This window comes from Micropterus salmoides, unplaced genomic scaffold, assembly GCF_014851395.1.
Source record: "Micropterus salmoides isolate LMB-PRFRI ecotype aquatic unplaced genomic scaffold, ASM1485139v1 Ms_hic_scaffold_2595, whole genome shotgun sequence".
NCBI lineage: Eukaryota > Metazoa > Chordata > Actinopteri > Centrarchiformes > Centrarchidae > Micropterus > Micropterus salmoides.
In genome coordinates, this window is record NW_024041812.1 from 1 (window position 1) to 25,708 (window position 25,708).

Sequence of the window (25,708 nt, forward strand, 5' to 3'; positions counted from 1 at the left end):
TGACATGCAGGGCTGACATGCAGGGGTTCATGGGTTGAAGACCAAGGGGAGGGAGACGAGGGCTCCAGCAGGGGGTTCAGAGTGGAGGGTGCTCCAGCGAATACAGATGACTTCTGAAGAGTCTGACACATACAACACACAGGAGAGGACTGCATGCAAAGACAAGCAACAACTTGAGCAAAGCTACATTTAAATGAATACTGGAAAGTATGATTGTTTGCTAAGGTCAATATCAATGTGTGTTCAGCAAAAACAGTAAAAAGTACAGTCCTCACAGTGAAGTTTCCAGCTTTGAAGCAAACTGGTGATTCCTAGATGTGTTGGTGGCTAGCTTGCTGTAATGAGTTACAACATGTAATCAAGACTTAAAACCTGTTGATAAGTGATTTTCTGTTTAAAGCCATGCTCTAACTCTGTACTAATCTACAGAGATGAAATTGATGTATCATTTTCCTCAGGAAGACGGCAAACAAGAGTATTTCCCAAAATGTTCCATGGTCAAGACACTCTGTAAGTCCCCATAGTCTTGTGAGCACAGGGCCTGCAACTACTCAGCACTCGCTTGCCCACAAAGTTGACTTTTGAGACTTTGGATGTGAGGATGGAACAGACGGTGGGTGAACGTTTTTTGTGTGCATGGGTTAATTATCTAATATTAGTCTCAGACAAAGATCCAGAACGACAGTGTAGAAACAACAAAGAGTGAAGAGCAAAAACATTTTCTCATACCCGTCCTGAACTTGCTGTAAGGTCCGTTCTCGTGAGTCTGACGGCTGCCAGACCAGAAGGGCAGGCCTCTCTCTCCACCTGTAACACACACCAAAGAGAGAGATCAGAGAATAACCAGGTGTGTTTATTTGTTTACCAAAGTGCTTTGAGACTGCCACAGTAACTGCTTTGATGTGTACACCGAGCATGCATGTGTGCATGTGTGTCTGGTCCAGGTGAGTGTTGAATAAAGCCCAGGATTAAAAGGGAGAAGAGAGGGAGTGACGATGAAAGATATATCCAGCTCTTTGTAGTGAAGAGCCTCATCTGGCTAACAGGAAGGGATGAATCTCACTGACATTCACACTCTCACTCTTTTTATATCCTCACTCTAAGGGCCAGGTTATGCTCAAAGGGAACTAGTTTGTACAACGAATCGGCCGACCATGTCAGGAAGCAAAAGTGTTTGTTGTTGTGAAAAACCAGCCGTCAAAGAGCGAGGCGAGACACAATTATCTTTTTTATAGAGTTATTAGAGCACATTCTGTCCTAGAAGGCATTCATGATTATGAAGCGAATTGTGATTTTTATTTCAAATTATCACACTGAGACAGCTGTTGACAAGAATTCCCAATGTGTTGACTTAACCAACAATTAATAAGAAACATTGTTTAAACAAAATAATTCACACCTTTATTTCCTATATTTCTGACTACAATAATGGGTGGGTGTGTTCACTTGTGTGTGATAGACTCCAACCAAAGGTGTCTAGTGGTGCCACAGTCTGCAATTAGGCAAGACAAATGTTATACAGTGGATAGAAAAAGTCTACACACCCCTGTTAAAATGCCAGGTTCTTATGATGTAAAATAATGAGACAAAGATAAATCATGTCAGAACGTTTCCACCTCAAATAACCTGGTTGCGTAAGTGTGCACACCCTTACACTAATCCTTTGTTGAAGCGCCTTTTGATTTATTACAGCAGTCAGTCGTTTTGGGTAGGAGTCTATTAGCATGGCGCATCTTCTTTGCAAAAGCGCTCCAAATCTGTCAGATTACGAGGACATGGCCTGTGCACAGCCCTCTTCAGATCACCGCACAGATGTTCAATTGGATTCAGGTCTGGGCTCTGGCTGGGCCTTTCCAAAACATTAATCTTCTTCTGGTGAAGCCATGCTTTTGTGGATTTGGATGTGTACTTTGGGTCGTTGTCGTGCTGAAAGGTGAACTTCCTCTTCATCTTTCTAACCGACGCCTGAAAGTTTTGTGCCAAAATAGCCTCTTTTTGGAACTGTCATAATTCCCTCCACCCTGACTAAGGCCCCGTTCCAGCTGAAGAAAAACGGCCCCAAAGCATGATGCTGCCACCACCATGCTTCATGTGGCTATGCTGTTCCTTGGGTGATGTGCAGTGTTGTTTTTGCACCAAACATACCCTTTGGAATTATGGCCAAACAGTTCTACCCTGGTTTCATCAGACCATAACACATTTTCCCACATGCTTTTGGGGGACTTGATGTTTGTTTTTGCAAACTTCAGCCGTGCTTGGATGTTTTTCTTTGTAAGAAAAGGCTTCTGTCTTGCCACCCTACCCCATAGCCCATTCATATGAAGAATACAGGAGATAGTTGTCACATGTCACATGTTTTTTAGGGACGTCCAGTTCTTGGTAAAGTCACAGTTGTGCCATATTTTCTCCACTTGATGATGACTGTCTTCACTGTGTTCCATGGTATATCTAATGCTTTGGAAATTCTTTTGTACCCTGTCTCCTGACTTATGTCTTTCAACAATGAGATCTCTCTGATGCTTTGAAAGCTCTCTGCGGACCGTGGCCTTTGCTCGGAGATGCAACTAAGAAAATATCAGGAAAATCCTACTAGAACAGCTGAACTTTATTTGTGATTAATCAGTCACTTTAAATGATGGTGAGTGTAATGGCAGGTGTGTAATGTCTTCTAGTTAACCTGAGTTTGAATGTGATTGTTTAATTCTGAACACAGCCACATCCCCAGTTATAAGAGGGTGTGCACACTTATGCAACCAGGTTATTTGAGGGGTTTTATTTTTCATTTTTTCCCCTCGAACATTTCAGTTTGTTTTTCAATTGAATTGTTCACATTATAGGTCACATTAAAGGTGGAAAACGTTCTGACATGATTTATCTTTGTCTCATTATTTTACATCATATGAACCTGGCATTTTAACAGGGGTGTGCAGACGTTTTCTATCCACAGTAACTGATATAAATCGCCCATACTAATAAGTAACAGGTTGAAAAAAAAATCAGCATATCCTCTGAGGTTTGTGTTTTCTTGTCTCTTTTTCATCTCTATAGTTATCTTTCATTCACACACACACACACACACACACACTCTCTCCATATAATTACGGGATCAAAAACACCTTTGTGCTTCCTGTCTTCACATCATATGGCCACATCTCAGATTACATATTAATAATAAAACCTTATCAGCAGCCAGGATGACTCAGCCCTGCACTGCTTCACCACCCCAACACCAGACGTTGCAATTAGCAGGGGAGGGATCATTATGACCGCAGAGTGTGTGTGAGTGTGTGTGTGTGTGTGTGTGTGTGTGTGTGTGTGTGTGTGTGTGTGTGTGTGTCTCTACGCACCAATGGAATAAGAAAACTGCAATGATGAGGCAGGCAGACACGGCATCAGTCAGAATCCACATTAAACTATATTCCTCTGGAGTCTGGAGAGAGGCAGAGAAGGAAAGAGTTGATTACATTTGCTGAAAAAAAAAATTGTGAACATGAATATCATTATTTAATTTAGTGCCCATAAAGACTTGGACTTGAATGCTCATGTTAAAAACTTAATCCAACTCATTTGAAATTAGAAAGATATGTAGGTGGTGACAATTTGTTTTTGGTACAGTATGTTTAAGCTCTACATCACGTACATGCATTACAGACAACAAATAGACAAACATGTAACAATACAACAACAAATAAAAACAGTGGGTAAATGACCACACACATGACCATACAGTTGCCTTCTTACACAGGATGCGAGAAGGCAACTAAACTAAAGGGAGGAGTTCAGAGTCCTGATGGCTATGGGAAAAAAGCTATTTGTGAAGAGTTTGGTCTTGGTAGAAAGTGACCTGTAGCGTCTCCTTGAGGGAAGGAGCTGGAAGAGGTGGTGAGCAGGATGTGAGGGGTCGGAGATGATTTTCTTTGCTCGCTTTGCAGTCCGATGTGTATAGAGGGAATCAACTGAGGGCAATGGTTTTCCTACAATGTTGGATGCTTTGTTGACAGTCCGCTGTAGTTTTTCCTTTGTTTGGGCGGTCATTGCTACCACACCATACTGTGATCGATGATGTAATGATGGACTTGATGATAGCGGAGTAGACAGAACAAAGAGTTGATGCTTGATCCGGTATTTTTTAAGCTGCTCAGTGATGGTGGGTTGCCGTTTATTTGTATGGGTGTTTTGGGAAATGGCCTACGTCTAAAGTCAATAATGAGTTCCTGGGCTGGTTTGAGCTGGAGGTCATTGTTCGAACACCAAGTGACAGCTTGGTCCGCCTCCACGCGATACTGGGTTTCATCGTTGTCTGAGATGAGGACTACAATGGTTGTGTCGTCCACATTACTTTTGTTCTCACTGAATGTAAAAGTGGGCGGTGTACGGGGAGAAGAGCCAAGGGGAGAGAACACAACCCTGAGGAGCTCCTGTACTCAGGGTGAGAGAGTGTGAGGTTATGTTATTAACCTTCACCCTCTGTGATCTATTCCACAGGAAGCTCCTTATCCAGTGGCATATGGCTGGATCAATGTTCATGTCCAAGAGTGTAGTAAAGAGTTTAAATGGGTTAATACTATTAAAGGCGGAACTAAAGTCAATGAAAAGGGTGTGTGTGTGTGTAGGTGTTTGGTGATTCCAGGTGTTGCAGGATATGGTGGCGTGCTATGCTGACTGCATCCTCAACTGGCTTGGTAGGCAAATTGATCCGGGTCCATCAGAGAGGTAGTGCAGGATTTCAGGTATGCCAGAATAATTCATTCAAATGCTTTCATAACCACAGGTGTTAGGGCAACTGGTCAGACGTCATTGAGGCAGGTGATCTTTGAGGAGCACAGGAATGATGGAGGAGCATTTAAAACACTGTGTGACTGTAAATTGGCTTATTGAGGTGTTAAATATGGTGGAAAATACTGGCTCCAATTGAGCTGCACAATGTCTAAGTAAAGCAGGACTGATCCCATCCGGCAATGCTGCTTTCCTGATGTTAAGCTTCTTAAATGTAGCTCTCACTTCGTCCTCCTGGATGCTGAAGAAGGTGTTGGAATGGGGTCGGGGGGGGGTGGCTGGTGAGTTTGGTTTTTCAAACCTTGCATAAGTTATTTAATTTTTCTGGATTTTTTTGTAATCTGTCATGTCCTTCAGATGTTTCCATATTGATCTTGAGCTGCTTGATGAGAATTGTTGCTCCAGTTTTGTTTCTTAACTGCGCTTTGCTCTCCTTATTGCAGCTCGTAGTTTATATTTGGCTGCTCTGTTTATGTAACCAAAAGGTCACAGGCTCAATCTTCAAACACTCATGATACCTGCTGAAGAGATTTTCAAACCTCCTCCCTACTCACTCATTGAAACTAACTGTGGATAAGAGCAAATTCAGATGTCTAAAATTAGGGCTGCACAATTTGGAGAAAAAGTCATATTGCGATTATTGTGGACAATATTGCAGTTCGATTTTAATGGAACAAATGGTACTGAGTCTACTTGCTTATATCAAGGAATGTGCGAAATACTAAAATTTTGAAATGTGTATTCTTAATTTGAACAAAGTTAAACCATATTTATAACAATAACAAGTAAAACAGAACAAGGGGAGCGCGTTGTTCTACAGAGGAGGTAGCTAGAAGCAGCACATATTGGCACACTGGCACCGGCTCAATGTCCATCTGTCTAATGCAGAGTCTCTATCCACAACCTGGAGGAGGAACTGCACATGTGTATTAAATAAAGAGTATAATGTTTAGTGAATAGTACACTGTTAGTACAACAATAATAAACAACATTCATTATAATAACCACTAGTCGAATATTAAATCCAGTTACAGCTGTTTCATTTCTGTGGGTTGTTTTTTATTTATTTAATCCTTGTGCAAGCAAAAGGCTCTACATTGGTCTCTAATTTGTTAATGCTAAGTAGCCTACTAACTTGTCAATAATCATATTCTTCAACATTTAATTATTTGCTTTAGAACGTCAAACTTTTTCTAATGTACCGTCCCATCCAGCCTGTGATTGGTCGGTTGATGAAAAGTGACTGACTGGCTCTGTAAAAAGTTGAACATGTTGAACAACTTAATGCACCGATCCAGCTAATATTAATTGGCCAGCGAGCCAAACTCAAACTGTCTTTATCGTCTCCCTGTTTTCTTTTGTCTTACCGCTTTAGCTCACCAGCATTTCTCCCGGTGCTCCGGTGGCGAGACCGACTATGTTTTGAAAAAATAGCGGTGGGGAGGGTGGTTATGGTAGGTTGTTGTCTTAAAAGTTAGTGGCACAAATAATTTTTCTCATTGCAGGTAGGCTTATAAGTTTTTAGGGGCACATGTGAGAGCCCAATGTGGGGGGAGATAATGAGCAGACTGCAGCAGTTTTGCGGTTATATAATCGCACATGACGACATTGCAATTAGATTAATTGTGCTGCTCCAACCTAAAATATTAATGTACAAAGTCTGGAGCCATAGTCCCAAAACATCCTATAGGCTAAAAGTTCCTAAGTTGTCGAATTAGAAGAAACTCCTAAACATTCAGTGTGGAACATCATTGCTGGTTGGGATAAAACACATAACTACTGATTCACTAATGTGCAAATGTCGCCACGGACACCAGATTTAAAATCTTTGCTATACTACAAATACAGAGAGATTTACATGATGGTGATAGTATTAATCAGCATCGTTTGACAAGGGCTCGAATCTAATGGACGTTCATATGTAAAAGTCCCGCACTCTAGCTTTAAGTCTGTGAGAAGTTAAAGGCAGAGCAATAGATTTGAAATTGTAGCTGCTGGTTTATAACTCACCTCAGGCCAAAATAAATTTGACATATTTAAATTAATTCCGTAATGTTGTTTGTTAATGTTGCTCTAACGCATTCTCAACTTTAAATGGCCTCTGTGTATAAAATCTGTTATATAAACACAGCTGCCCTGCCTGTAGAAGGATTTGTTGGAACATTTTACTATTTCATGGAGACATAAAAAAACAACCTGGACAAATCTGGCCATCTGCTAAGGAGCACAAACATAAAGTCAAACAGATGCAGAGTACCTCAACATTTTGGTAGGCTAGCTAATGTGGCAATACTAGCTTGTGTATGTCTTATAAATGTATTTCTTATAAAGTGTCTTTTTAAAAAGCTGCAACAACATTTTCATATTCTAAAATGAATGCTAACAAGTTCAATGTGTCTCATGAGTCTTAGCCACACAAGTGTAAAAACTATGTGGGCAATGAGTGCAGGCAGGCAAGTACAACAGAAGCTCTCTTTAGCAGACTTATTGTTCAAAGGGACACTCCATCAGTCAGTTTGTCAGTTATGTCTTATAATGTCTTCTGTGCCTCTGTAGGGAGCTTTTCCAAACAAAAAATAACCCTCGTGATATGAGGGTTATGACATATATTAGGTAGTTACATTACAGTACTCTCTCTTGGGGATCCCCAATCATCATGAAGTACAATACTAAGTCACTGTAGTAGCTCTTTGGATGATTATTTTCTTGTCTTTTTCTTCGCTTCCGTTTGTCTTACCATGCAGCCTAGACCAACTAGTGACCTCAGCACACGTACTGTACTCCATGATTTTAAAAAAATGTGTTTATATTTCCCCTGTTATACATATATAATCTAATAACAGCTAGGACAGCCATGTCCAAGGAAAAAATAACTATGGTGCAACAATGTGAAAATGTACTGCATGCTAAGATAACAGATCGAGCTCCATGCATCCAAACTAACCTGTAAGAAATACGATGTGAACCGTATTCAGGACAGCAGGCATCATAACATCTGATAATGTAGTTTAATTTGCTTACCATGAGGTAAAGCGGCTTTTTGATGTTGGACAGGATGTGGATGGAGTTGGTGGTTACGGACTGAGCTCCGGCACACCAGGCCAGAGTGTAGAGCCACGGCTGGCTGATCACATACAGGTTGGTGCTGATGTTCACTGACTGGTACTTACTGTAGAGAGAGGAGAAGACAAACATTTGAACCCAAATCATTTTTGGTATTAAAATTAGCTAATACATTAATCCTGTATCTCACCACTATAGCTGTTTAAAAGTTGATTCAGACCACAGCCTGACCTTGGAAACAGGTAGCAATGACAAACATGGCTAACAGACAGGGGTTTACAATGAGAGCACAAAATATACTGACCTTCAAGAAGCCTTCCTTCAGAAAGCTAGCATCATACGTCCATAATTCATATTTCACCACATTGAAATGTAATACCGACAATAACGTAACATCAACATTCACCCCAGTAAAGCTCATCAGATTTGATTTGAGAGAAAGGCGAGATAGAAGGATGCAAATATCGGCAGAGAGGAGTAGAAGGGGAAGGTAAGAGGAGAGGGGGATGGAAGACATGAAAGATGGAGTTGGTGGTTACAAGATGGAGGGAAAGAATGGAGGGAGGTCAATGAGAGGTGGTTCAGCACCTTCACACAACTGAAGTACAGCTGCTTCTTCCCACAGGATCTGAAGCTACCCAGCACTGGTGTTTTCATGGAGAGAATAAGTCCACTCTCCTCTCACCACTCCTCAGCAGCAGGACAGACGCTCAGAGAGAGAAAAATGTACACACCGTCATCCTTCCATTTGCCAGCACATTTCCTAGCAAAGCCTCTCAGTGGCTCAGAAAGGGACCGCCAGACTTCCTCCACAACCGTACTGAGCATTCTGGAGGACCTGATGTTTGTGATGCCACCGAGAGTTTCCATGGATGCTTTTGTGAGGTGGCATACCGGCCTCAACAAATTAATGTCATTAATGTAGCCAAGGAAAATGTGGAGTTTCTAAGGAAGTTATTATTAAACAGCGGCTCCTCATAGATTCACATACCTGGCCTAGGGTCAGGAGTTCGTGTGACCGTCAGTGTCTGCCAGGGATTAATCACCGAGCCGTAGAAGGGCGTGAGTCCAGTCAGCTCAACTTCAGATGGGCTGTTTATCCAGCCCAAGCTGGCCAGCGTTCCTGAGAAGCAGTCGAGCAGGAGCTAACCAGCAGCGACTGCAGCCATACAGCAGCCTCCGTTCCGTCTGCAGTCTGAAGGCCGCGGTTCTGGACAGAATGTCTACAAGTCCTTGTCCTCCCTTTACCACAGGGAGATACAAGACCGACGCCCTCAGCCAGTGTTGACCGGACCAGAAGAAATTTACCAGGAGCCACTGCACTTCATCCAGTAGGCCTGATGGTGGCACCAACACAAACAAACCCAAAGTCCTCCACTCCATAAACGATTCTCATCTGGCAAATGAGCTGAACCAGTTCTACTGCCAAGAGTCCATCGGACACCATCCCCTGTTACTACTCCGCTCAGCTTCAGTCCACCACTTCTTCCCCTCCCTCCTCAGAACTGGCCAGCTCCACCCCCTCCCCTCCTCTCTCCATCACAGAGAGGGAAGTCAACGGTCTTTTCAGGAGGCAGAAACCCCGCAGAGCAGCTGGGCCGGACTCTGCCTCCCCATCCACCCTGAAGCACTGTGCTGATTAGCTGTCTCCGGTGTTCACAGACATTTTTAACACCTCACTGGAGACATGCCATGTGCCAGCCTTCTTCAAAGCCTCCACCATCATCCCTGTCCCCAAGAAACCAAGGACCACTGGATTAAACCACTATAGACCTATCGCCCTGACCTCTGTGGTTATGAAGTCCTTTGAACGCCTTGTGTTGTCCCACCTAAAAGCCTTACAGACCCACTCCTGGACCCCCTGCAGTTCGCCTACAGAGCCAACAGGTCTGTAGATGATGCAATAAACATGGCCCTTCACTTCATCCTCCAGCACCTGGACTCCCCAGGAACCTACGCCAGGATCCTGTTTGTGGATTTCAGCTCGGCTTTTAACACCATCATCCCGGCCCTGCTGCAGGACAAGCTCTCTCAGCTGAACGTGCCTGACTCCACCTGCAGGTGGATCACTGACTTCCTGACGGACAGGAAGCAGCACGTGAAGCTGGGAAAACATGTCTCTGATTCCAGGACCATCGGCACCGGTTCCCCTCAAGGCTGCGTTCTTTCCTCCCTTCTCTTCTCCCTGTACACCAACAGCTGCACCAGTCTGTCAAGCTCCTGAAGTCTGCAGATGACACCACCCTCATTGGGCTCATCTCAGGTGGAGATGAATCTGCCTACAGATGGGAGATTGACCATCTGGTGACCTGGTGCAGCCAGAACAATCTGGAGCTCAACGCTCTAAAGACCGTGGAGATGGTCGTGGACTTCAGAAAGAGCACAGCCCCACCCTCCCCCATCATCCTGTGTGACTCCCCAGTCACCACTGTAGACTCCTTCCGCTTCCTGGGCACCATCATCTCCCAGGACCTCAAGTGGGAGCTGAACATCACCTCCCTCTCCAAACAGGCCCAGCAGAGGATGTACCTCCTGCGGCAGCTGAAGAAGTTCAGCCTGTCAAAGACAATGATGGTGCACTTCTACGCCGCCATCATTGAGTCCATCCTCACCTGCTCCATCACAATCTGGTACGCTGCTGCCTCTGCCAGGGACAAGGGCAGGCTGCAGCGTATTATTCGCTCTGCAGAGAAGGTGATTGGCTGCAATCTTCCTTCTCTTCAGAACCTGTACGCCTCCAGGACTCTGAGCCGAGCAGGAAAGATTGCAGCTGACTCCTCCCAACCCGGACACAAACTGTTTCAGACTCTTCCCTCTGGCAGGAGGCTGCGGCCCATCAGGACCAAAACCTCTCGCCACAAAAACAGTTTCTTCCCGTCTGCAACTAGCCTCATTAACAAGGCCCGGGTCCCCTAATGACACTCCCCCCTTGCAAATGATACAAATGTCTCTGCACATGTAAATACCGTTTCATCTCGTGTTGTGCACAGACCTGGCACGTCGCACATATTTGTTGTTGATTGTTGATCTTTGTTGTTGTATATTTTTATGTACGCAATTTTCTCTTCCGTTGCGTTACTTCTGCACGACACAGACCCAGAATAATGCACATGTATATCTGCAATGTTGTTCTTCCATTCCATATTTATATATTTCTACATTTATTTATGTTGACTATGTTTGTCTACGTGTAGCACCTAATCACCACAGCACATTCCTCGTATGTGTAAAACACTACTTGGCACTAAAGCTCCTTCTGATTCTGATGATCTTGTGCCACAGAGATGATGCAATCAGGTTATTCACTATCAGAGCTCTTCCCCTATAGCACAGGTGAGGTAGCTACCATTTCCATTTAGACAACCTGGCTTCTACCTTTTCCAGCACTGTCTCCCAGTTCTGCCTCTGAAAGTCCTCACTCCCTAGAAAAATTCCTAGGCTTTTTATACCCCTTTTTCCCCACCTAAGGTTTCCAGGAAGACAGGGAGTGCTCCCCACGCAACCACTCTCCCCCACTAAACAAGCCTCACTTTTTCCCCAGTTCACCTTGGCAAGGAAACTTTTCCATACAAGGCTTTCTTCTAACTCTTGAATGTCTCTCTGATTGCAAATAAATACATTTACATCATCAGCATATGCTGATACAACAACAGGGGGCGTCTGAGCCAGCTCTGGCAGTGAGAGACCCCTCAGCCTGCTCCTCAACCTGCAGAGGAGAGGCTCAATGGCAATGCTGTAAAGCTGGCCTGAGATGGGGCAGCCTTGTCTGATCCCTCTCCTAACTGGCACAGGAACACTCAACCCATCACCCAACTTCACCACACAACAAGCATCACAATACAGCAGTTTTGCCCAAGACAGAAAACCCTCCACAACACCAAAAGCCTGTAAGGTAGAAAAAAGAAAATCATTATCCACAAGGTCAAAAGCCTTCTCCTGGTCAATAGATATGATACCAACATTGTTATATACTTTGCAAATATCAAACGCATTTCTCAATGAGAATAAATGATCAAACATGGAACTATCCGGTACACAGTATGATTGATCTGCACCAATTAAAAAGTAAATAACAGTTTTCAATCTATTTGATAAGACCTTGGAGAGAATCTTATAGTCCGTGCACAAAGAGCTAATGGTCTCCAGTTCTTTAAAAGGGCTAAATCTACTTTCTTAGGCCGAAGAGAAAGAATTGCACGCCTATAGGATGCTGGAAGTGTCTCTTTTATAAAACACTCTTTGAAAATGTCCAGAAGGTCCTGTCCCATGATAGTCCAGAAGTATTTACAAAAGTCTGATGGAAAACCATCTATTCCTGGAGCCTTGCCAGACGCCATCTGAGACACAGCAGCAGTCAGTTCATCAAGAGGTATATCCAAACCCAGAGCCTCCTGATCTCCTGGATCCAGTTGAGGAAGCCCCTGGTGAAGCTCTGCAGCAGAGTCAACATCACAGCCGTCTGCCCTGAACAAGTTTATAAAAGTCACTCCATGCTTCCTCATCTGCGTTGGGTCTGTGGTCACCTTCCCATCAGGGAGGCGGAGACACACCATCTGTTTTTTGAAGCAGCTGACTTGTCTAAGTTAAAGAAAACAGTGGTTGGTGCTGTAGTCTGGTGAAGTGTGCTTGGACCAAAAGCCCTTTTTGGCTCTCTCCTGCAGGAAGAAGTTAAGCTCCTGTTTTTTAGATTGTAAAAGATCATTATTTTGCTGATCTGTTCATAAGGCATTTTCCAAGTCTCTTATCTCGCCCTCTAACTCCTGCACAGCTCTCTTGATGTTTATTGTGACACTGGCAGTGTATTCCTGACAAAACACCCTAATTTGAGGTTTTCCTACCTCCCGCCACTGAGTCAGAGAAAGGAAATCATCTTTCCGAGATCTCCAGTAAGTCCAAAACAATTAGAAAATTTCCAGTGAAGGAAAGAATCAGCTTCAATAAGACTGAATGATGGTCTGTAAAAATTACTGTGATGATCTGACTCCGGCAGTAAAAGAACAAGGTACATAAAAGCTGTCTAGTCTAGCTGCACTTACTCTACCATCTGATATTTTGATCCAAGTGTACTGCCTATCTGAAGGGTGTTTCATCCTCCACACATAAACCAAATCAGTTTTTCTTAATACATGAGACAGAACAGAGGAGGACTGAATATGTGGCTCCTCTCCAGTCCTATCTAACATAAAGTCAGTGCAGCAGTTCCAGTCACCACCCAATACAATAAACTCTCCTGTACCAGTATTATTTAGTTCTTCTTTTATTACTTTGAAAATCTCTTCCTGCTCAGAGCCTTGATTTGGTGCATATACATTAATAAAAATAAAGCTGAAGCCCTCTATTTCAGCTCTAACAATAAAGACTCTGCCCTTCACCACCTCTGTGCTCGATGTAACATTTACATTTAACTTTGGAGGAAACAAAATGGCAACTCCTGCACTTAAATTTGTCCCATGGCTAAGGACATGCTGCCCTCCCCACCATAAGCCCCAATCTATTTCATTTGTGCTATCACTGTGTGTTTCCTGTAAGAAAACTACATCTAGTCTTTTCTGTGTGATTACTTCTGTTATTAAAGGTCTCTTTTTTTCCATCCCTACCCCCACTTATGTTTAACGAGGCCACCCTTAGACCTTGCATGTAAGGAGAAGAGAGACAGGCTAACAGGGAAACCCAGCAGAGATGAAACACCCAGTGTTGTATGATCATACTACTTTAATTTGAAAGTATCATTTTCTTTGACATTTTATTCTTTGTCGTTTTAAGAGTTTTCCTCAGAACGTTTCTTGCTATCCAGTAAATTGAGCCCAACAACTCTCTGCAGTGTGGTGACTGATCCACATCAGGAAAATATTCTTTGACATTTGCTTTTTTTACCCCAAAAAGTGTCATCCAGGAAGCCATTAATCTCCTCCAGAGAATACAAGTCAATACTCTGAGAGTACCTGTCTGCTATAGAGAAGCTATCAGAGTCAGATTCAAGATTCACAGTCCATGTCACCATGGCCACGAGCAGCCTTCACCTGATCATCCGCCTCACTATCTGGGCTGACCTGCAGCAGCTCTACATCCTGCACAGAAACACATTCTGCATCCTGCTCTGGCCTCCCCAGGTCATCCTCCCTCTGCCCCTACCGCTTTATTCATGCGTGAGGCACACAAGATGTTTCCATGCACCACCTGCTCTCCTACCGCCAGCAGCACCTGCTCCACCGTGGTGCTGGGCTGCGGCACCACCCTCACCCCCATGCTTCAGAGACAGGGACGACGTCTCTGAGGACCCCATCCCCGTCAAGAAACACGGCCCCCCAAACCACCCAAACACACAGCAACATACAGTGACAATAAACGCAAACAATGATCAAACAATCATACAGTAAACAACAAAAGAAGTTTGAAATCACTCAGAAACTCTCAGCCACACTCACCACGCTCTCCACCACCAAACTCCCACCATGCACTCAGAGAGAGAGAGATCAGCGCCGGTTTCTATGTTATACAACCTGGACTTATATATCTCTGGGAGTTGTATAATCTTGTTATTATTTCTGGTTGTGGCATCACACTGAGGGTCAGTTCAAAACAGTTTGTTCAAATAGTGAGATTTCATCTTATTAAAAAGTTGTTGAAACAGTGTGAAGCTCCAGAGGCATGCTTCATCAGCTGTTAAAGGATAATTTCAGTATTTTTATACCCATTTTCACATATTTTAGTGTTTAATTACTAGTAGGTAAAAAAAAGTTTTGAAATCTGTGCCATAGACGGTTTCAGCCAGCAGCTGAACCGGCTGCAGTGGCTGCAACATATTCCTTCGGGACAACTGCAGCCATCAAATATACATGCACAAAAAGTGCTTTTTTTGGCCACCAGCAGGCTTGGACTGTTATAACAGGTGTCTGCCCACCATCATGCAAAGGATCCCTATGAGGGACTCCTGGCAACACTGTTTTTAACCCGAAGTCTCACTCAAGGACATTTCTCGCTCTGAAATCTCATGAGAGGCGAGTTGTTGCAGGACGGTAACGGTACTGTAAAAATATATTATATTAAATACTGTAATTTTTCTTATTGTAAAATTGGATTTGAAAAACAAAAACATGTTTAAATTATGGATGCACCAATACAACTTTTTTATTATTTGTTGAAGATTTTTTGGGTGCCTTTTCGCCATTTATTTGGATAGAAGTTTGAAAAGAGAGAGATAGAGGGGAAGACATGCAAAGAGCCCCAGGTGCATCCCTATTGAATACCAGTGCTTTATTTTTCCATATTTAAAATATCTATGCCTAACCATGTTTGATAACAGATAGGGAAAGCATTGACCTTCACGACACTGACTAATTAACAGTATTTCATTTAAATTGGCAGTGCATTCATAATTTAAACATTTGATTTGGTTTAACTTACTTAAGAAATGCTTAAGGAATTTTGTATTACAAAGACACTAAAAATTAAGTATAATGTAGGCCTATTGCTACTTGTTTGTGTAAATCCGTCACGTCAATGTTGCGATCGCAAGTATTAACACAAATTCAAGAAATCACCATGAATTCAGCGTGATTTGTGCAATATTGAGTCATCGCAACTTTTCCGCACATTTGACCTCTCATCACCATTTCCCGCAAACGTACGTCATATGTCAGCAATCTCACTTCCTTGTTTACAAAATGCAGCAAACATGTGTGAGACCAACGTCTCACATTTGCAGACAAAACAGTATCCGGATCTTCTTTACCAAAGCGGGGGTAAGCCGTTTTACAAAACGTGCGGTATTGTGGTCAAACATAAAAGGAAATTGTCTATTGAACACTTTGCCGCCGCAAAACATGAAGAAGAATGGGAGAATGGCAGAAACGCGTGGAGGATATCAGAGGAGACAAATCCCCGTGACACAGGCTGTTGCATCGGCCGGTCAATTGCAAGCCCTGAAATAATCAAGGTAAACTGGTAACTTTAAATAGTTATGCAGGATTAGGATTAGTTTGTCCAGTAGAGATGGAGAAGAATTTTTCTTCCCTTCTTATCATCAGTAAATCACTGTACAGGTGCACTATTAAAAGAACCGCCATGCAAAGTTTGACCACATCCTTTTAACATAATGTTCTGATTATAATAACACATGCAGCATGCACTTGTGATGTCTTATGAGCACAACTTTGATACATCTTTTACCACAAATAACATGATTCATCCAACCAGGCGTTCTCTAGTTGGTGACAAATAGCTGATCAAAGCTGATATTTCCACGTTTCAATGAGACATTACAGTGAAGAATGATTAATCACCAGCAACAAGGGAAAACTACAGTATTTTGGTAAAAACCATCACGTCATGAGTCACTCAACAGTTGTTCTTTCTGTCCAGATTGTTCTCCCACAGCTTCGGTTTATGTGCAAGTACCTCCCACTCGTTTCTCTTGTACTACTTATAAGCCTCTCTTACCCTCTTCTCATCGCAACCACCTCCTCTTATTTGACCTCCTTTCTCCCACGTTTGTACCTCCTCCACTGCTTGTCCTCACCTTTGTCCTCCTTCCCATCACTCCAACCAATTCTCTCCTCTACTGAATAAGTTCCTCTTTACCCAGGTTTTCATTTCCTCTATTTCTCTCCTTCCTCTCCTTTTTCTCTCTCCTGCCATGAACTCCACATCCACTTGCCCTTTACTTCCCTCCCATCTCTTTCCCTACCTCCTTTTATCTTCCCTGAGGTTGTTCTACAAGCAACGAGTTGGAGTCACTGAGCATGTGGTGGCCATCTGTACTTTGACTTACATAACTACACACGTACATGTACACGAACAAACAGAACAGACAGAACAGTCACGTTTCCCCTAAGTATGAACAGGGGTGTTTTACGGGTAGATGGATATGATTGCGTAATGAGTGACTGAATAATAATCTTTATTTGTAGAGCACTTTTCAAAAACAAGTTACAAAGTGCTTTACAAGTGTCAAGACAATAATAAATGCAAGAAAACCCTGAAAAGACTAAAATACACGTTTAAGATAATATAAAAATAGAATAAAATAAAAGGGATAAAATAAAGTCAAATAAGATCGGGAAAGGCTCTCCCATAAAAGTGTGTTTTAAGAAGGGACTTAAAAGAGTTCACTGACTCAGCCGACCTGATTTCCTCGGGCAGGCTGTCCAGAGCCTCGGGCCCTGACAGCAAACGCTCTGTCCCCTTTAGTTTTCAGTCGAGACTCTGGAACAGACAACAGACCTCTGCCCGAGGATCTCAAGGTACGTGCTGGTGCGTATGGGACTAAAAGGTCATAAACATAACAAGGCGAGAGGCCATGAAGAGCTTTAAAAGTGATCAATAAAATTTTAAAGTGAATTCTAAAACATACTGGGAGCCAGTGTAATGAAGCTAAAATAGGGTAATGTGGTCATATTTCTTTGTTCTGGTGAAAAGCCTGGCAGCTGAGTTCTGGACAGTCTGGAGTCGATCAATAGATTTTTGGGTTAAACAGGTGAAAAGGCTATTGCAATAATCCAGGCGTGATGAGATGATGGTGTGTAAAATGGTTTCGGTGTCCTTAAAAGTTAACATAGATCAAATTTTTGCTATATTTCTAAGTTGATAAAAACATGATTGAACAAGCTTTGTGGTGTGCTGCTCGAAATTTAAATTACTATCAAACCTACTATCTCTATATTGGAGAGATTCTGAATGTGCAGAAAATTTTGAACATGAGCAGAAAACCTGTTGAAACACAGGAGCTATTAAAGTCCAGGAATTTATAACTTAGATTAAAGTTAACTTATTTGAGGTGAAAAGGCGCCACATGCACATCACCAAACAAAAGACACAAAAGAGGAGGAAGATGAATGTGTGCTGACTGAGGATTTTATTAAATTAGAAAAGATCTACAGGAGAAACATAGGATATTTAAAGGTAATAGCTACAGAATGCCCGAAAGCCTAATATCATATTCTATTAATCTTTTATTTAATAATTTATTTTGAAATTGTGCTAAAATTGTGAGTTTGGCTGCTGAACATTTTAAACAATTCCTGTGGATAGAGGAGTGATGACTCCAAGGATTTCAGGATTGGGCATGATGGTGAGGGTGCCAATTTAAAATCTCGCCTAGGGCTCCAACATTGTCAGGGCCATCCCTGCTCTGGTGCATAATTAGGAGCCCATCTGTTTTGTCTCCTCATTTCTTTTTTTTTATTTCTATTAGTGGTTTCTGAGTGGTGCTTATTGCAAGAGGACTTCACACTGTGCTGATCGGTCTCTTCTTGCAGGAGGAAAACTATGTTTTGGGTGTGGTCATACAGTTTGAAAATCATATCAAACAAATTTGGGAATTTTTAGGTTAAAATAAGTCAGTCAGGATGACAATAAGTGTGTGTGTGTGTGTGTGTGTGTGTGTGTGTGTGTGTGTGTGTGTGTGTACCTGATCTGTTGTTGTGACATTGTGCTGTAGTGCAGGTTGAGTCTGGTGATGTGCCCGTCTCTTAGTTCCTGGATAGATGCCTTTTCTCCAGAGGTCTGCTGCAGCTCTGGATCCACAGTCTGGACCAGCTCCCTGTCCTCAGATGGCAGCCACAGCACCTTCACATAAAAAAAATCCACACACATCCACAAAATATGTTGTTACCACTTATAATAATCAACTTTATTTGTCACATACACAGTACAACGCAGGTGAAATTTGAAACACTGGCAACAATCGATAACTGAAAGAGGAAAAACTACTAAATTCGAAAAAAACTGACAGGCCAAAAGGAAACTTTGCTGTTGTCAGGTTTGCCATACTCATCAGCCAAAGATCCAGATATTTTTGTTTTTCCAACAGAGTTAGACATCTTGTCTCTTGTGAATTGCGTCACGTCAGTTTGAGGAGTTGGAACCTCCCAATTAAACTTTCATATCAATAAATTAAGGTCATCAACATAATAGGTTTGAACCAAGAAGTCTGTAGGTATTTGGAATGAGAGAGATTATAAAGTCTGCCAAATTTAGTCACTTCAGTGCCCCAGATACATATTTAATCAACACATGCATATTCTGTTGCTATTAAAATATAAGTAAGATCAAACTTAGTATCAGCAGATAGCCAATATTAAAAGGACTCTGACTGATATCAAAAAATAACTTAATCTGGACATCTCTAATTAAAATACATGCTATGGATATGTTTGTAGAGCCACTGTAGCCAGAGTTTATTACTGATCTTCTAAGTCATGGAACGAACAAACCCACCAATTTTATGTCAGATTTCAACTGAACTGCAGAATTAAAAATACATCCACTCTTTAGCCGGCAGATACCTGTGAGGAGTTGATGTGGGCCTGCACCACCTGCAGGGTGGTGTTGATGTATGACTGACTGTAGGGATGTCCGTGCGGTGGCCTACGCAGGTCAAACAGCACTAGTCTGTTGCTACGGGCCGCTACCTCCAGGAACTGGGCCAGTGAGGGAACAGACTGGTTCTGGACCTGGGAGAAGTCCGCCTCAGACATGGACGACACAGTACCAAATGGATCCCTCTGTAAGACAGTGTGTGTGTGTAGCAGAGTGACATTGAAAAAAAGGGTTGCTTAGCCATTGGATTCATGGAAAATGGGAAAAATGTAGATGTGTTTATTTTGATTATTTAAAAAAAGAAGAATTAATAGAGTTTTTTATTTTTAAATCTAGTTAATTAACGTGCAGTGGTATCAAGTTTAATAAAAACTATGGTTATTATGGTTATTTTTTTTTGGTTTTTGACCCCATTGGTCTCGTCACTGTCTATTACCCGATATAATTTTGAGCAATATGCTCATCATAAGAGGCCTACAGTAGTTTAATGGTTAACTCGGACCTGGTCAGTGTCCTCTTGCAGCAGGAGATGCAACATGTAGTTGCACTATTTTCTAGTTAAATAACTGAGCCAAACTTTCAGAAAGGGTGTGCTCTTTGTCTAATTAATTTTTTTTATAAATCTGGACTTTCTTCTCTCAATGTTCAGTAAAAGATTCAACCTCTCTTGGTTTTATAAAATAAAAGACATCAACCTAATGATAAGGGAAATTTGCATAGCTGCTATGAAGATGACATTTGGAGATGGTGTTATTATCAAGCAACAGTGTCTGAATTTCACACTTCAGCAGTAGTGCTTTTGAGGAAACCAAACCACATTACTATACTATAAATATACTATAAATTGTGTTTGTGTGTTAGTCTCACCGATAAGAACCAGTCACCAGCATTCAGTTGCTGTAGCTCAGCCCAGGTGAACATGGAGGCATCGAGGTGTGTTCGATTTGGGAAAACATCAGCGACGTTAGTGGTTCTCCTCAGAGTGGAGTCATGCATCAGGAAGGGAACACCATCATAACTACAGAGGATTAGTGGGAGTATTAAAAAAAAGAGTGACAAAGTGAAGATCAGGATGTAAACAAGGAAAAGTGAAGACCACAAAAATGAGACGCAAGTGAGTATGAACGAAAGAGGAGAGCAGGGAGGTTGGAATGAAAAAGGAAAGGAAATGAGGAGATGAGAGTGAAGAGAGGATGATTAAATTCATCAAAAAACATTTAATCCTCCTAAAACTGTTCTCTGCTGAAAACACCTGCAATTAAATTAAGTTTGGCTTTTGACTAAGCCATCTGTCTTTCGTGAACACATAAACAACTCAGTGAGCCTGATATCAGTTATGTACAATGTCCAATAATACACACAGACACACACACTAATAGACTGCCTCACAAAACCCTTGACAGTTTAATTACACAGAAACTGCCAAGTAGACACAATAATTCATGCAGACCATACACACACACACACACACACACACACACACACACACACACACACACAGGGAACTACCACACACAGGGGTCACCAGCAGCATGGTATTAAGCTAACCCGCTAAGGCTGAGTCATGCCATGTTGCTAATCTCCCTGTTTTCAGGCTGTAAATTGTGTGTAACCCACCAGCCGTGGGCTAATGGCAGGGCTAACGGCTAACTGGATTAGCATGGCAGTAATCACCTTAGCGCTGAGGGTAGCACGCTAGCATCTGATCTGTACAATTAGCATGAAGGCACAGACTCAGTCAGCATCAGTTCACTGCCGCCAGGCTGCTGTGCCTAATTTTACCAGCAAGGAAACATTTTGTGTTATTAAACGCCGTTAATAATTACATTGATGATTGGGTCCCCTTGAAATAATTGTGAAGATACATTTTAACAATTTGTTCGTTTAATCAGGCACCCGCTAATCAAGGGACATTAATAATAATAATATAGTGATTTAAACTCCTTTTGGCTGTTTTATTAAAGCTTTTCCTGCTATTAGCGGTTTGGCTTTTAAGACGCATGTTGCTAATAAGGCAGTAAATATATTCATGATTTTAGCATAAAAGTGATATTAAAAGTATGTAAGAGTGTTGTATGAAAGTGAATGCTATCAGTGTCAAAGAATAAGAGAGAGGATCCACTCAGTTATGTACTTTCTACTTAAACAGATGACAAACCACTTCTTCATGTCGGGTGCTTGTTTATATATACACACACAACAGGAAGCGATTATGCGAGCATGTTTTCTTGAAAGAGACTGATCCTCGCCGTCTGTGACTTCCCCGTAATATAAACTGTTCACTGAACTGTTATCGGACATTAACAGGAGGGTGTTTGCATGACTAAATTTATATATAATATGAATAATCAATTAACAAATTCTATCAATTAACGTTAACTATTTTACTTTAAGCTAGGCTATGAAGGAATCAGTAGCGCACAGAAGCCGTGCTACTATCTATAGAGTGCCTTCTGTGTTACTCGCGGAGCGCTTCTCCTCGGTTCGTTCACATGAGAAGCGTAGAGCGACCCGCGGGCCAGGCGACTACGCAGGCGGAGTGACGTTTCCCGTGTAAAAAGACCTTTATCTTTCAGGTTACTATTTTAACAAGGCGCCCTGTCAAGTTGCTTGTTACGTTACATTTGTGTTTCTCACCAAAATGAGACACGAATAAACACGGCGAGCTAAGCAAAACATTGCTCTATAGCCTCCATGTGGTCAGAAGCTCCACAGGGTACCTTTAAGTTAGCCAAACTTTTTAGTATTGTTTGTCCTCTCAATTCCCACAAGGCAATAGAAATTACCAGGAAACCCAAGAAAACAAGTGTGCTTACCCAGTTCTGGTGAAAGATTAATAAATACAACTGATCAGCCATAACTGATGACCGCCTGCTTTTTCAGCATTTGACCTACAGTAGCCTGTTGGATCAGACCACAGGCCAGCCTTCCTTGCCACATGCATAAATGAGCCTTGGCCCTGTCAATCCTTCTGCTTGCCCATCTTTTTCTGCAACTATAAGGACAAAACCTTTACTTGCTGCTTAATAGACCCCACCCACTGACAGGTGACATGGTAACGAGATCAGTGTTATACACTTCCCCTGTCGGTGGTCATAATGGCGCAGTGCACAGCTTGGAGAACACCTCAACATATATGTACACGCCACACAGATACACACACGTGAGAGAGGTTAATACTGATGGTGACATCAGTCTCCAATCCTTCGCCTCCAGCTTCCACTGCCTTCTCAAACGACATCACAGTATTCTCTGGAGCAAGCTATACACACACCACAGTGAGACAAAAACATTCCGAGTCATAAATATTATCAATAATAATAATATCATAACCGATGGAAATGATGAACAGTCTAGTAAAAAAACAGACTTTAAACAGAATTAAGACAGATCCAGCCGTCACGGTTCACTTCTGTCTCACCATTGGAGCTCCTCTGTGTCCGATGAGTGTTGGGGCGGGTCCCAGCGTTCCTGCCTCTTTAATGCAGGGCGAGTACATTCCCAGAGGGACCAGGTAGAGAGAAGACAGCATGGACAGGTAGAGACCCAGGACGGCCACTGACGCACTGAAGAACACACACACAAAAGGATATACTCTGAGGATGTAAATTCATATAAATACTTATCTTTTTAATCACTAAATATAAGATGTTTCATTTAAAACAGAAGAAGTCTCTAGTACAGAGTATCCCTAAGTGTGCGCCCACTCATGCATCTGTTTTTACATATATGCATTTATATTATTGGGGGTTGGGTGGCGCAGGGTGCCATGACAAATTATTTCCATCCCTTTATATCTTTGAACCAGGGCTCAATGAATGGTTTGGGTTTTGAGTATGAAAATGATGTGAATGAAATGCTACTACTGCCTTTACAGCCACCAGATCTCAACCCAGTTTCACACCTATGGAAGATTTTGGACAAATGTATAAGACAATGCTCTCCACCACCACCTGCCAAGACCAATGATAAAATATAACTTTAATCTTCAAATCTTTTTAGTGATTGTATCTGATGCTATACGTCCTTTTGTCATGTCTGGCTATGTTTGTTTTTCTTTTCTATCTGCTTCACTCAGGTCTCTCTTGCATGAGATTATCTGATTGAATAAAAGGTTTTATATAAATGAGGCATGATATAACTCCAATAGAGTTCCACAGACTTGGCGAGGAGCACTGCAGCTGTAGAAGGAGGCTCGTGGTGGCCTGACTCCATACTTCGAAACTTCCTTTAATTTGTCAACCATCTGTAGCTACCATTATCTGCTTATACCATTAAAACACAGGGTGAGAGAATGAAGGGATTATTATTTGCGACAGCTACTGCAATTAAATAAATCAATGACAGTGTGAAACTGTTAATGCTCTTTAATCAACATACTGTCTAGTTATATTGATTACCTTCTCCGCTTGGCTATAAGTCACCAGAGCATTAAAATAAAGTGAGAGAAGCCCTGCTAGGTTGGGGCCTGCCTTGCCTGCAACAGGACCGCAATCGCCTCACCATCATTTAGTGTGTATCCTCTGTATTTACTCATTTGTGTGCCATTTGTCTAGTCTATGTAAATTTTAATAAACTTAAAAAAGGTAAAATCCTGCTTAAAGGTTCAGTGTGTAAGTTTTAGTGGCAATGTTCTCTTTTTCCATGAGGTTTACCTAATATCAATTTAATTTCTAAATCCAACAACAAAAGGCTGTAAAAACTGTCAACATATGAACCTTGTTTAATATTCTTCTTATATTTAATTTAGTATTCTTCTTATATATTGTGTTCTGTCTGTATACGTCTTTATGTACATTTTATTCCTCTTTTTGCAACAACACATGAATGCACCATCATCAGTCCTTCCTCCCCTCCCTTTCCAAGCGTCGGAGAAGCTACGGGGCCGACACGCTCCATCTGTGCAAAATAATACGCGTCGTCCTCCAATTGTCCAAATTCACATCTCTTCTTACTTCTATGAAACAGACTACTACTACTACTTCTTCTGCTTCGTAAGTATTCAACTTAGTGACAAAACGCACTCTCTGTAGAGCAGTTTCTCCACTTGGGCTACTGTAGAAACATGGCAGCACAACATGGCGACGTCCATGTAAGGGGAGACCGCGGTGTATGTAGATAGAAATGGCTCATTCTAAGGTATAAATACATAACAGTTTATTATGTAGGTCTTTATACACCACTGAAAACATAGTTATGGATATTATAATGCATTTCTGTCAATAATCCTCTTAAATATACACTGGACCTTTAACCCAGCATCCTTCCCGTCTCACATTCCATTAGTGCTTGAAGTCAATAAAACTTCAAAACTAACCCAACCAACCCCAACTCTTTCCTTTCACATTCAAGCTTTGAAACTGTGTTTTCATCTCAATACAGTAGACAGGGAGAGTACATCGTGTGCTTTAGCGAGTCTCTCGCTTCTCTCCTTTATCTCCTGCCAGAAGAGACCCCCGACAGGGACTCAGCATCACTTTACTCGCCAATCACCGTGGCAACCAGGACAGTACCCATGGAGAGCAAAAAAGAGACGTAGAGGTCAAAGCCATTCAGCGGAGAGGAAAGGCAGTCCGGAACACAATGCAAGACAGACTCAAAGAGAAGGAAAGCAGAGCAGCTACGAAAAGAAATACGATTAAGAAACCAAAAAAGAGTCAATGAAGAAGACAGAAAGCGTCAGAGAGACAAAGAGAAGAGAGAGAAATTGAGTAAGAAAATGAGACATTGATTTTCTGTTAAGAGTAAGTGGAAAGAGTGAACGAAGTATGGCAGGAGGTCTACAGCTGTAAAATCCCTGCCAGACAAGTGCGCCACGTTGCTGAGGGGTGTATTTGATTTCAGCGAGCGGGGCAGCTCAGTACTTTTTAGACCCTGAAACACTCTCTGTCTGGCAGCAATCAGCAGATATGTCATTTCAACAAGGGCCCTCAGCCATTTTCCTCCCTCCAGTGTACTGCTGCTAGGGCAATGAGAGGTTGGTTGTGCTTGACACTTGATTTCCATTCTTCTTCTGTCTCTCTTTCCAATAACACTCCAAACATCAAGTATTTTGATGTACAAAAGGGTCCTGAAGGGTCTGGCTAAGCTGTTTGGGGGTCTGGATTTAGGTCAGGGAAGTGAAACCGATCAGTTAAGATCTGATAACAGGTTTTGATTGTGTATGTTGTAAAACTGCATGCATTTAAAACAACTGTTTACATGTCCCTTTTCGTTGTCCTGTTTACAGTTGTTGCCCAGTACAGCCTTGCTTAACAGCATCACAGCAAAAACTGTTTGAGGAAGGTGAGTGCATTTCCTTGTTTTTCTCTAAAACGTTAATACTAAGACAAGGCATCAGCTTGCCTACCTTTCTTGTTCATGCGGAAGAAGTGCAACGCTATTGGCCAGGAGAGAATTGCCATTAGTGAGACTGCAGCCACATGGAGGAAAGGTGCTGTCACCTAAAGATGAGAACGGGAGAGAACAATGACATTTCAATCAAAACATAAAGTGCAAATTAATAATTGTTAAATAAATGTTTAAAATTCAATTGGCTAGTGTGTCAGGA

At 42.1% G+C, this 25,708-nt stretch overlaps 1 protein-coding gene across 1 annotated transcript; it reads right to left on the reverse strand.

Annotated features, from left to right (window-relative positions):
- Positions 1 to 3,337: 3,337 nt before the first annotated feature.
- On the reverse strand, positions 3,338 to 20,346 carry LOC119919171 (glycerophosphodiester phosphodiesterase domain-containing protein 5-like; the record flags this gene model as incomplete). Its single annotated transcript, XM_038739633.1, has 5 exons — positions 3,338 to 3,430; positions 7,798 to 7,945; positions 18,248 to 18,405; positions 19,125 to 19,343; positions 20,026 to 20,346. Coding segments are annotated over 5 exons (939 nt in total), but the record flags the coding sequence as incomplete, so codon positions are not given.
- Between the last annotated feature and the right edge of the window lie 5,362 nt (positions 20,347 to 25,708).